At 43.0% G+C, this 14,093-nt stretch overlaps 1 protein-coding gene across 1 annotated transcript in view; it reads left to right on the plus strand.

The window, feature by feature from the left end:
* dph1 (diphthamide biosynthesis 1) overlaps positions 1-14,093 on the plus strand; it is a 54,340-nt gene that overhangs the window by 22,146 nt on the left and 18,101 nt on the right. Inside the window, exons 4-5 of the mRNA XM_068715733.1 lie at positions 9,999-10,120; positions 13,196-13,350. Of these exons, the coding sequence (XP_068571834.1) occupies positions 9,999-10,120; positions 13,196-13,350 (277 nt within the window). The remainder of the gene's footprint in view (positions 1-9,998; positions 10,121-13,195; positions 13,351-14,093) is intronic.

The raw sequence follows: 14,093 nt of genomic DNA on the forward strand, positions 1-14,093 counted from the left end.
AGAATAAAAACAACAACAACAAAAGCCTGACAGTATTTTGATGTATGGCTAGAGAAGGCAGACATCTTTTCTAATCCAACATGAAACGGCTAAGTCCCTACTATGAAAACATGCACTTATTTTCTAATATTTTGCCCTACTGTTCATAGATTTCTACAGATGTCTACATATATGTTACGTACCAAAATAAAAGCACCTAAGTATAAATCACGGGGTAGTGGAAAAGACAATATCACTCGCGCACGGAGTGAGATTTAAAGATGAATGTGAGTATACTTCCTATTAACGGCAGCTAATATGAGAACATCCTTTTCCGTTAGGGGATAAATGAAGGACGACTCAATCACTGCGACCCAACGCGATTCATCAAGCGTTAAGTAGGCGTTCCCGATAATTAAGTGCGAGATGTAATGATAGACAGCAGCTCAGAGAAATTCTGACAAGGAGCGTAAGATGAGAGGAAAGGAGTCGAAAAGCTTAAGGAAATAAAGACAGAGGAGAGAGGTTGTGAAATGACTTGAGGGAGCAGAGTGACAGACGATGGAGGGAAGCCTTAGGGATGAATGAAAGAGGGATGAGATGGATGTGACCTCATCCATCGCTACAAGATATAATCTTTATTTCCCTTAGTTTACTTTTGTGTCATGGGATTGTGGCTAAAAGGGCAACGATGTGCTGTGGTTGACAAATATTGTTCGCAATAATATTTTGGGATGATTGACGGTTGTTTTTCCCCCCGATATTAAGGCGATTTTTCTGTTTTCTACTACTGCGTATTTACATGTGTTTGTGGTGGAACGGCACGTCTGCCCGCTGTACCCTGTTAATCGATTCACAACATCTTAAATTACAAGCCTGTTTGCCGCCTCTTTTCAGTGGATTTGATCATCTTTGTTCTCCAAACGCCCGCTCACCAAACCTCTCCAAACACCAACAAAATTGCATACATTTTTTGGGGGGGGAATTATTACATTTAGCCGTCGTTTGAATAGGCCATGCTATTAAATGGATTGACAAATATGTATCCACTTAGGCCTTACTTTGACAGGGTTGCTTGCAAAGAGCTAAAAGGTTTTCTTATGTCAGAGCTCAGCCACACTCGCTGCCTCCCTGGCAGTAACCACAGTTGGACTCTATGAGAACAGAAAGGATGGCCCCACCCCTTTTTGTCAGCGTACAGTGTGCACATCCAGCAGATACAACACAATATCAGCATTCACCACCTGATCAATATAAGTCGTTCACTCTTCACTAAGAACAACCAATTGTTTCATTTCACAGCGACGTGGTCTATGGTTAGAAAAGTATTGATTATAGCTGCTTTATAACATCATTCTTCTTCCGAACATTAACTTTGATACTTGCTTATGATGGCACATATTTTAACCCTACAACAGTATTCACATGTTTGCTTTCCATGACCCCCCCATGCATGCTTACGGTATGATTTGTTTACTCAAGGCTGAACAAGAGACAAATCAATCGTTACCGCAGCTTCAAGGAAGCTTTAGTGTTCTCTTCTTGTAGATACAATACAACAGCACTTCATCCTACCATTATCTGTCCTCTTAAGTCCCCTTATCCTGTTCCCTGTGTTGATACCCTCACAGATCTGATAACCACTGTGTCAAAGATTTAGTTTTCTGTATTGTGTTTTTTTTTTCTCAGAGCTCCATAGAGATTAGATCTGTTCCTGGTTGTAGGCCCAGCCCTGAGTTTTCACCTCCGAGAGCAATGTCTGCAAAAACAGCAGTCGCTTGTAATGACTGTTGCCGCATGGTGCTTTTGTTTCTGTAAATTGCATTGCAGCTCTTTGTAAGCGTGCTCTGCTTTCCTGTACATTTCAGGACTCCATCTTGATGAAGCTGTAGGTCTTTCTATAATGACCCCTGGCTCAGGCTTTTGAATAGATGCCATGACAAATAGATTAGATGCACTCATGAAATAGCAGTAATGATCTTGTTTTTCAGGGTGTTAAAGGATTATCTAATGGTATTACTGAAAACATCTGTGTAAGCATCAACCCCCGACTCGCTGCCTCACGTCTCTCATTCCTGGCATATGTTCAATGACTGCAGTTAGTCATATTTTGTAGCGGGATTTGACTCCAAATTTTTGGTTCTGTTGAAGACACGAAACCCTGTCAGTATGACATATAGTAGAGTAAGTTGGGAGAGACATCGAATGGAAGATATCCATAACGGGGGAAGGAGTCGAGATCGTTTAATCCTCCTGCCCAGTGCCCCTTGCCAAATTTATTTTTTGGAGGGAAACACTTTGTCAGGATATTTTCTATGTTGTATGCGCAGAAAGCAGATTATCGATATCAGATTTGCTAATATTACAACCCCGGCAGCGAACCGCTCATCTGTCTTACGTAGTCTGCCCTCCTCCTAGTCATTATCACCCCTTCTATCTTCCTCCGTCTGTCCCCATCTTTTCCAATATGTCTCTTGTTGACCCGTTCCCTTTTTTCAAATCGCATGTTCTCTTGTTTTCCCTCCGTATCAACTCCTACTCAACATTATCTCTTCCACGGGGGCTTTAATTTTACTCCTTTCTTTCCAATTTCATCGTTTCCCCCCCCCCCCTAATTTACCTAAACTGAACTCATTTAAGAAGGGAAATAACGACGGCTCGCGTATGCAGAGCTACCCTCCAACCTCTGGGAGAAGCCTCTTTTCCTGGGCCAATCTGCTGTGCCCGGTGCCAAAGCCCACTCACTGCCACACTGATGGGGGCTGATGTCTGAAATGTAATGGAATAAAAGATGAGCCTATGCCAGATGTAGGAAATAATTCACACATGTAGTTTGTGTTCAGGGAAAGGAGAACTTGTGTGTGTGTGTGTGTGTGTGTGTGTGTGTGTGTGTGTGTGTGTGTGTGTGTGTGTGTGTGTGTGTGTGTGTGTGTGTGTGTGTGTGCGTGCGTGTGTGCGTGTGTGCGCGTGTGCGCGTGCGCCACATATGCTCATTTGAGCTGTCTGACCACTGTGTATCAGTGGCAACTGTGCTGCACCTGTACCCACCCTGCTGACCTGCTTGTCACTTTGTTTCCCGAGAGACCATTCCGCTATCTCTGCTATTATTAGACCTGAGATGTGAAGATCTCACCGGCGGCGCAGTCACATGGACAGACGAGCTACTGCAGAGGGTACCGCAGCCTTCCTCTTAGGCGGCATTCACACCTAATCAAAGCGTTTGCTGCGATTAGCGGAGGGGTTGTGCGCGCGCTGTGGGAGTGTCACTTTAAATGGTCTGTTTGTATGTCTTCATGCTGCCAGTGTGCCGGGTCTGTGTGCACAAATACAACAACAACTAAAAAACCACATCTACTTGTATTAAATAACCAGGATGCAGGACCTATCAAGATGTTGAGTTTTGAACAGGTGCACTAGGCCAAATTGGGTGGCTACATGTGAAACGTAACGTTACACTCCATTGTGTTTTGGTCATTCATGCGGATTCATGCATTGTTTTGTCCTACATACATTTTAAATTGGTAAAAACTCCTCCTGTGAAGTCTTTGTGTCATATTCTGTTGCGCTTAATTATTTACAGTACCGTGATACAAGTCACGTTGAAGCAAACTTAAATTAGATTTACACTTATAATACATAAGCTTCTGGTTACATCACTTCTATGATGTCTTCACTTACCTAACTAACATTTTTTACAACCTTAATTAAATGTAATCAGAGCCGACAGAAGCACGGTAGTCTGTCCCCGAACCATTTAAGAGGAATTCAGTTAAGACTCTCATATGTTTTCAAAGTTCAACAAAAAATAAATAAGATAATCTATGCACCATTCACCAATAACAAAGTTAAAAGGCATTTTATTGAGACGTCTTGTTTTATTTTGATTCTTGAGCAAAGGCAGAGAGGATTCTTTGAAGAACAGCCAACTGGATCGGTGCAGCCGGTTAGATCTTTTTTGAAACTTCTGACACTCCTCGTTATTTCCTCAAACAAGTGCAGGAGCAGCTAAAAGGATCATCTCAACTCTTCCCCAATGCGAGTTTGGCACATCCGGACGTCTTTAGTCTGCAGAGATCACGTCTTCATAGCATGCTGTGAGCAAAGAGAGACGGCAAACGGTAGCAGAGATGCTCCCTGGGAGAAAAAGTGGATATTATTTTGTTATTAATAGTGCTCTTTAACCATTGGCTTACGGATAATGCTCATGTGCGCATGCCAAAGTAAACTTGCCGATGAGCTATAATGGGAGAAAGATCCTGATTGCTCTGGCTGTATTCCGCGGGAATATTCTCTCATACATATTTATTCAATTTAATCTTACACAAAGTGTGAGTCACTGTTTATCAATACATCAGAGCACAGAATACAATCTGTCAGCCTGACAGACATGTGGTAGCACTGTGTATAGAGGATGCTAACGTAGTCTGGACTCCATCCCAGCGTGCACTCTGTGAGAGGCAGGCTGGATAGATTTCCAATCCATCAGGGTCAACATATTCACAATCCTGCTTGGCAATTTAGAGTTCAAATCCATTTGCATGTGAGCCCCTGGAGGAAACCCACAGACCCACCGGAAGGAACATGCAGACTTGATATAGAAAGAGCTTTGGCCAAAGATTCAAAGCAGGACTCTCTTTTGGGAGAGGACATTGCTGACTGCCGAGCCGATGCACGAGCAACGTGTGGTTGGTTGCAGGTCTTCCCTGCCGGAACAACTTGACATCATTTGAATGACTCAGATGGACGGCAAATGCTTATTCGGCACCATGAAAAGTACCATAAATGTACTGTGACGTTTAGCGCTGACCCCAAAGCGATGCAAAACTTAAAAACCTGGAAACTGTAATTGTTTTCTCACCCGTGTTGCAAAATTGCTGCTGAACAAATTAAATCATGTCAGTAGGGAAATACGGAAGCATGCAAATTTGCTAATTGGATTAGCCTGATGATGGCGGATGACTGTGAAAAGTTTTAATTGTGACCAGTTTTTCTTTTTCCCTTTTTTTTTTGTCTGTCAGGCTTGTTGACCGTCTGCACACTTACTAAAGCAAATGCCTTTTAAATGCATGACAAGCAGCACTAATGCAGCTTATGAGAGCTTGTTGTTCTTCTTAAATGGGCTTCATTGCACTCCACTCATTAGTATAGTGAAGCATCATAGAGTCATCATATTTATTTATTTTTTTGTTTCCTTCCTGCTTCCTTTACATTAGCAGACCAATAGGAGAACATGAGTGTGTGTGGAAGACGAGCAGTAACATTTTCCCTTCATTCTCCATTCTGCCTTGCCCTAGAGCAAGGCACTTAACCCACTTTCTGGGGCAGTGGAGATGGAGCGGTAGACTTGACAACATACGCATTTGAGGATCTAAGCCTCAACACAATGGCCATTGTAGTGCTTTTCTATACAAAAAATCAAATACTGCAGTATTGTTGACTTCAACATTGATGTAATTGGTGTGTTACAGTTTTCCTGCAGCAAATCATCTAAATGAAGAGTGAAGTATTGTAGATATTGCCAAGAGGGTAGACTGATTAACAGTTCAATCAAATTAGCATAAGCATTGACAAAAAACAAAAGTTTTCTTTCAACCGGTTATATTCCAAGTATTTTAAAGGGAGGTTGGTATGGTGGCTTTGAAAGTCATTTTGTGCCAGAGACCTACTGTTTCGCTACACTTTTAAGCTACAGCTATACAGCTAATGTTGATGGTTTAGAGCAGAGGTCCTCAGCAGGGGGTCCGTGAAATTTTGGATTGATTAGACAATTTTTTTTTTCTTCCCCCAAACATGAATCTGTCCATTATTGTAATAGTTCAGTATTGTATGCAGGATAACAGGTATGTGTATGCACGGCAGTGGTACTAATAGACCATCACTCATTTTAGTTTCCACATTTATGTTTAAAATAAAAACGTCAATTTGAATAGCTTGTGTGCATGATTAACGCGCAATTGACAGACAGTGTTGATATTGGCATTGGTATCAGTTGACGAGGTTTATTAACGTCAGCGACACGGCCTCCCTACTCACTGTACCTTTTAAAATGAATACATGAATATATATGAACCTGAGTATTATTTGAATAGCTTAGTATTGAATGCACAATAACAAGGTATGTTTATACATGGCACTGGGCCCAGTTTAATATATAACACCCTTGTATACTATATATATATATATATATATATATATATATATATATATATATATATATATATATATATATATATATAGTAGGTGTATAGTGTGTGACACCCCAGGAATATCTGAAACACAACTGTTTAGGTTCATGTCTGATATTGTACATGACACCTCCCAGTTATGAATTTCCGTGAACACATCAGAGTGAAGCACTGTTGCCTACAATACAGTCGGTCTGCTCTCCCTGAATAAATGAACAACAAAAACATCTGCTGTTAGCGGAAATGTCTTCCCACCACCATATGCTCACTCGTACTCCTTTAAACACATCAACTTGGAATGTGCATGCAGAAAAATCCAGAAGAAAATGTAGAATACATCACCATATTACAGTATTTGACTTTTAAGAACAGAATGCTGTCATTCTCTACAAGCTGTTTGAATATGAAGATGTCCTTATAAGAGCCGATGGGCCCGAGAATAACGCTGAATGTCGGTGTAAAAATGATCTGCAACTTCCCACACCTCAAGACACAGCAAACCTTTAATCAACTGTGATTCAAACAGGTGGTGGAATCCTTTTCTTTTAATTCAGTCCAATACCTTTCATCAACAGACATGTGCCACTGGCAACAGAATGGCTGTGTGAGAGCTAATGGGAACGTTCTGAGACAGGAGATGTGTTTCATTCTCTTCGCCCGCTAACATCTCAGAGCTGTTCCTCCTTTTAAGCCGGCTTCAGAAGAAATTCCTGTCAAAGTCAGAAAAGTGTATCTTCTGCAGATGACTTAATTAATATAAGTTTGTGTGCATTTTCCCCTCGCTAGAACAAGAACGTTGTTTTGGGCCTTTACTTTATTTTTGCTCATATTAATGATCTTCCACTTCCATGTATGCAGATGATACAACAATATGCGTGTGTGCACCCACAGTAAATGAAATCACTGCAACCCTCAACAAAGAGAATGGGTCATTAGTAATGGACACATTTTAAACCTATCGCAGACTATCATAAAACAAAGCTTCTTGGTGTTATTTTTCGATTATTATATATATATATATATATATATATATATATATATATATATATATACACTATCGTAGACGAGGCATATAAATCATCTTCCTGCAGACTGTAGTCTTATCACGGATCCAGGAAAACTATCTGACTCAGTATCCATCCATCCATCCATCAGAGAGAGAGAGAGAGAGAGAGAGAGAGAGAGAGAGAGAGAGACTTTTTCAGATTTTAATATAATTTGGTTGTTTTGTCTTTGTGTCTTAGGATTTCATGTTTTGTGTGGACCCCTGAAAGAGTCGGCTAATATGGATCCCATTAAAATCCTAAATGGTGGAGCAGAATGAAATGCTCTTTAACCAGTGATGCACTCATCTAGCATGCACTTCACAGTCTGCGTCAGTGTGTGTCACCGTTTGCACTCGTGCTGGCGTACTGTATGTGTGCATATTTATATTGCACTCCGCTTCTAGACTTATGTTTGCGGTACACGCCAATACTTCCAGTAGTAGAATCTTTGTTTTTTTAACAAAGATTCGGATCAGTCGGCTATTTCTCACACACATATTGAGCTGTATGCTAAAGAGCTCATTAACAAGGGCTGTTATGGAGTTCACAAGCTTCTCTGACATCTTAATTAGATCTTAATGACATTTTCAGTCGGAATGGCTGAACTGAGCACCCTGAGATGAGGCAAAGCCAGTGCTGATATACCGACGCAAACGGGAAAGTGACTGACACCAGAGACAAGCGCATGCAGGACGGGGAGAGAAGGAAGGGTAGATAGGTAGAGAGAGGAGTAAATGGAAACGAGGGCGTTTGTGCTCTATGTGTACCCAGCAGTCATACAGTATGTCTTGTATGAGATAGCGTGTATTAGAAATGGGATTTGATTAACACTGATATACTTTTCATTCTGTCCTTCTCGCTCTGACGTTCTTTCATTCTGTCTTCCTCCTCTCCCTCTCTCCCTCTCTCCCAGTGAGATATGGGACTATAAGTTGCCCAGTAATTACTTTACCCATGTCCCAGTAGAATCACATGTCTCTCGTGGGCCTCTTAATCGGATTCTTCGCATTTATTACTATGAAAAGTTCGGCATCCTCTCTCTGGAAATTACTAACTGCATTACCAATGAAGATAACACGATAATGGTGTTTCTGGCAGATTGATTGATGATTAGATACGATATTGCTCCGTGGTGCTGTGTTTTGCATTGTAGACGATTTCTGCGTGATCTGCAGTAGATTGCAGGGGATAGTCTCTACTTTTTTTTTTTTTCTTTCTGGTGGGCAGGCTGTGTATTTTTAGCTGAAAGGTTCATGCACATTTATGCAACTCAAACAAGTCGGTGCACTGCGATGAAAGAACAATGGGGCTTGCAGTGAATAAGGAATCTAGTGCATAATTACCTTCCCACTGGCGACTGTACGGACGCAGCGCGAAGAGGCGCAACAAATCAAAACCTTGACAAGGGAGAGGGTAATTGATTCAAATCTTCGACGGCAAATATTTATTTACCGGATGAGTCGCTCCGTCTGTGTTTGCCCGTTGCTCGGCAGGCCTGCGCTGCCCTTCACTTGAGAGCGACCATTAGAGGAGAAGGGACGGCGAGAGCGAAAGAGAAACGACGTAGAAAGCTAGGGGACGCTGATGAGGGGCCCCGGAGAGAGCGCAAACGCGGAGATTACATCGGAGAAAATGAGGGAGGAAAAGGCTAAGTGGAAACTTTTGTCGGAAAGTGAGAAACAAACGGAGAGAGTGGATGTGGGTTGAAAGATTGGGAAGCGGGAGACACATTACACATAAGAGCCTGTTGGTTGCTACGGATGCTGTTCTGCGTGCAGCCATGTCTGTTTATCACTTTCCTCTTCTCCCCAAGCCCTCTGTCTCATCACTATTCTACCCGTCCCGTCTAGCCTAAATCTGTCAGAATACAGCCACAAATACCTGGCAACAACCACCATTTACAACCACCCCCTCGTCTACTCCATCTTTCCTCCGCGACAATGCCTCGAGCTTCTGTTCATTTGCTCTTCCTCCCTGCTACTTTCAGCCTTTATTCATTTTACTTAGCCTTTAAGGGTTTACTTAGCATTTTATTCGGCCATAAAGGGCGATAAAAGAAAGAGCTTGTTTTTTCTGTAATGTGATCAGCAATTCATTCTAACAGATCTGGGTCCACAGAAGCCTGTGTAATTGGGTGTTTTTTTTCTTTTCTCTGAAGAAGGCCATGATTTTTTTTTTTTGATTTTTTTTTTTTCTCCATTACAGGCGCAAAGTAGAACATTTAGCCCCACATGATCAGTGCTACGCTCTCACATTCTACTCGTGGCATAAAACATCTTGTCGGAAGAGTGTTTTAGAATGCTGCAAGCATTAACTTTTTGCTGAGGTCGGTTTCTCCTCTTCCCAGACAGATGTGCTATAAATCCAGGCCCCTACAAACTCTGATCTGCTTATGTGTACCGGTCCTAGCCCTCGTCTCCTACTGCTTCTTCTTTCTGTGACCAGGCTGACTGATGACCTATTAACCCTCGTCTGGCGGGGCTTTAACTACCAGACAGCTTGTGCCGCGCTCAGGCCTTTGGCTGCCGGTCATGGGGAGCAAAAAAGGAGTGTGTCATGCTGTTCAGCCGTGAGTCAGTCATTGACTGACAATGCTGTCAGATACTATATAATGTACTCTGTCTGTAGCAAGCAGATAGGGATTGATCTAGTCCTAGCGCTTTCATAATCACACCGTGCTTGGCATGCTCTGTACGAACAGGATGTGCATATGGTCCATGACTGCACTGATATGTGTTGCTGTGTGTGTGTGTGTGTGTGTGTGTGTGTGCGTGTGCGTGCATCCCAGGTTCACGGAGGCGGATACCATTGTGATGGGGGACGTGACGTACGGGGCCTGCTGCGTGGACGACTTCACCGCTCGAGCCCTAGGAGCTGATTTCATGGTGCACTACGGCCATAGCTGCCTCAGTGAGTGCCTCTGCCTGTCCCCGTGCGCACGTTTGTCTGTCCGTCGCTCTGCATGCACGATCGCGCCACACAAAGGTTTCGTGAAGCGGCCGAGCATCAAGGACCACCACCGGCTGAGAGCGGGCTGCGTGAAAGAAGGAGTCGAGAGACGGCGCGACGGGCGGAGCTATCGATCAATGTAAAGATGTAACTAGTTAGTGTAGCCCGCCCAGCTCTAGTACAGACGGCATGTCAGACCTTTGGAGCCTGGACATCACATTTACCCGGCAGATCAATAGGGAACATGCATTAGTGCCGTCCTTTGAAAACCTCAAGCAGTTGTTGAGGACCTTCACCCTCGCCCCCGCCGTCTGTCTCTTGCAGAACATGGGAGGAAATGCTAAATCAATAGATTTGATATCTATCCCCGCCAGAACAACCTCACCTCTCCCAAATACCAGAAATGACCAACAGAATTTTAATACACAGAAAAGCTCTCTCTGTGTTGGCTTTTGTTTGTTTGCGTGTTGTGTGTTGTGTCTCATGTGCGCTTTCCTGAGTTGATCTTTGCGGAAGAATTATGTGATTGCATGTGTGTGTGTGTGTGTGTGTGTGTGTGTGTTTACAGAAGAGATGGGCTGTGTACTCATAGGAACCCAAGGGAAGCGAAGGTAAAGGGCCCCAAAGATCAATTCCTCGTGGGTTGTGAAGTTCGACCAGATATTAATTGATGGAAGGGGTTTTCAAAGAAATGAGATGACCTACAGATTCTCAAAGACTCCGCGTATGTGAGGGCACCACTGTGTTTGTGTTCCTGACCTTCATCACTCAATCATGAGGACATCATATGCACTGTTGCCCATGATGTCAGATACCTGAGGGAGATTAAAGACACTGTGTTCTTACTGACTCATAGAGAACCTTTCTCTCCTGCATCCCTTTCATTTCCTCTGCGGTATCTGCTTTGGAGAATATTGGCGCCATCTCATCTTTTGTCATAAAGCACCTCCATCTAGTGCAGGCAATATGGGCAACATCATAAAACCATGTTTTGAAGTAATAACAATATTTGCTGATATGAGAGATGGGTTTTTTTATCTAACATCCTTGATGTTTAAACAACATTTGTGTGTGTGTGTGTGACTCATCTGAATAGAGAAGGGAGTCAGAGTGAGGGGAGAGAGCAAGCAAAGAGGATGCAAAATAAACTTATTTTTCAGGCCCGCTGCCACCAGCTGTTGGTATTACTGGACCCTGCTCTCCATTATTTTGGTAGCTGGACTCATTTTGCAAAGCAAAAGCTTACCCACGGCACCCACTTTAGTTTGAGCTGGTATTATTGGCTTTGGTTGACATAAAAGCCCAGTAAACAGTTAGCCTATTGCAAATAATTATGTGGCCTCAAGTCTTGTTTTCACCCCGCAGAACATCCGTTACGACTGCCCTCAATGCAGCTCAGGCTCAACGACAAACGTGTGCATTAGAGAGACGACGGAGTTTAATTCTGATACGTCTGAGGCCGTACTGCCACAAATTGGACATGGATCAGTTCAGACACCAAGTGATTGCTGTATTATTCATGAGGTTCTCCATGAGCGCAATATAGAATGGAACCTGTTAGTACGTATTGATTTGTAAATAAGCCAGTACGCCATTATGTTCAACCTTTTCTCAGTCTCACTTGCAATGACTGTGGCTGCGTATTTGTTTACGACTGGCCGCTAATAAGCAGCTGCACTGAGCGACCTTATTGCTATAACACATAGATGTATAAAACCACCGACGGGGCGAGTGAGTCCTGTCCGTCTCATTGACTGTGTCTCTAATTGCAGCGTCTAAGTGCTCTCCGGCTACCATGCTAATGTGAACGCCGATCGATGTCACTTTTCTTTGCCCTTTACGTTTTGGGAGCGCCTATAAACAAGCAGGCTGGATTTTTACTTAACTCCTCCGGTCCTTTTTAGTCTCATGATATATTTAACTCCTTGGCCTCTCACTCAACATGTGGCCTGCAGCAAAGTCCGTCCCCCCGCCCTTTTTTTTTTTTTTAAATCCTTATCCATCTTGGCGCTCTGCTGAGATGTGAGCCCATTCATCACTTCACTTTTCAGTTAATTGACAACCCCCACCCCTCCACACACACACACACACACACACACACACACACACACACACACACACACAGTGTCCTATTACTTTTTCCTTTCCTATCTTCCATGCCCTATCTTTTGGAATATATACAGTACATTATTAAATCGCCTACCCCCTGCCTTCAATTGAATTTCAGTGTTTTCCAGCCTACTTTCATTCAGGAATTTTCCATTCCTCGGTCTCCATCCCATCTGCCTTCAACCCTCTGTAAAGATGTGTATCTCACAGATCTTCGGTCTCTCCCTGTTGACCCATCTCTATTCACCCTCTTTTTTCTGCCTCCTTGTCCCACTTTGCTCCACCATCTCTCTCCCTCTCTCTCTCTCTCCCTCTCTCTCTCTCTCTCTCTCTCTCTCTCTCTCTCAATGTTGCTTTAATCTCGACATCAAGCTGCACTCGCTCATAAAACATTCGCACCATAATGGGCCATTTGCTTAATCATAACTGGAAAAAAAAAAAAAAAAGAAGTCCCCTCGCTCCTGATCTCCAAATTAAATTTTACACAAGAGGAAGAATAATTACGCTGATCAACGGCAACGATAATTCCCCTTTGCCCCTATTTTCTTGGACTCTCGCCTACTTTTTCAGCGTCTCTCTCGGCACGTGTTTGTAGCACACCTCTCCTAGGCCCCGGGTGCGTAGTAAATGGCCTGTGAAATTAATGGCGGTAATAGTAATCGCATGTGTCCCTCTCCTTCCTTAAATAATTGAGGTTTTTTTTTTTTTTTTTTTTTTTTGCATCAGTTGCTGCATGTGCTGGAGATTCATGCCGAATGAGCTTCAGTTATATCACAGCGGTACGTGCTGAGATCTATACGTATGCGGTTTCGCTGAGCATGTCCTGCGTGTTAATGTTGGAGCCAGCATCAATAGTGTATATACCGCAGGCTTACCTGACATAACAGAGTGAATTATTCATCTGTCTTTCTTTTGTCTTTGTCTCAGTCCCCATAGACTCCACGGCCGGTATTAAGATGCTCTATGTGTTTGTGGACATCCAGATGGACAACGCACACTTCCTGGACACGGTCAAGTTCAACTTCCCACCTGCACAATCTCTGGCACTCGTCAGCACTATTCAGTTCGTGGCAGCACTGCAGGTGATTAGGCACTGGGTCTGTCTGATTGTGTGTGTGTGTGTGTGTGTGTGTGTGTGTGTGTGTGTGTGTGTGTGTGTGTGTGTGTGTGTGTGTTTGTGTGTATTTGTGGATGAGTCCATTTTTTCAGTCAGAGGCAGCTGCCATGGTGTGGTTCTGCGTTTTCAACTGAATGGTCATCGCCACGTGTGTATTTTCTGTTTTACTTCTATGTATTTGTTGTGTGTACAGTATAGGAAAACACACACACACACACACACGTATACATTCTTCTGTGCATTTGTACAGGATACCTTATCTGGTTCCTGGCTTTTTTTTTTTTATTTTATTTTTTTTTAACAAGCCTGTACTCCACACTTAAGCTCAGCTCAAGTGTGGGTTTGAGAAATCCGGCAGCAGTTATTTTGGATTTGAAAGGTGGAATGAACTCGGAAGGCCTCCCGGTTCGGCGTCGTGCTCAGTTCTGCTCTTTACATAAGCAGCGGCAGCAGCTATAGCATTAAGCTTCTGTTATTTCTTTTTTTTTTTTTTTTTTTTTCAGGCTCACTGCCTCTCTGTTCTATAATGCATTCTGTTGCTTTCATTTACTGTGTTGAACAAACACCACTTTGGGCCTTCGCTAATGTAACCACTGTTATTTTTACACCACGCTCTGCCCATGTGGCTCATATTTATATGGGGCGTTTGAGTGCATCCATGTGTATGTGTGTGCACATCTCTGTGTATTGTATCTACCTCACTCATGG

The sequence above is a fragment of the Cebidichthys violaceus genome, unplaced genomic scaffold (assembly GCF_023349555.1).
Source record: "Cebidichthys violaceus isolate CVI_PGR_0920_01 unplaced genomic scaffold, fCebVio1.0.p SCAF_1, whole genome shotgun sequence".
In the NCBI taxonomy this organism is placed as follows: domain Eukaryota; kingdom Metazoa; phylum Chordata; class Actinopteri; order Perciformes; family Stichaeidae; genus Cebidichthys; species Cebidichthys violaceus.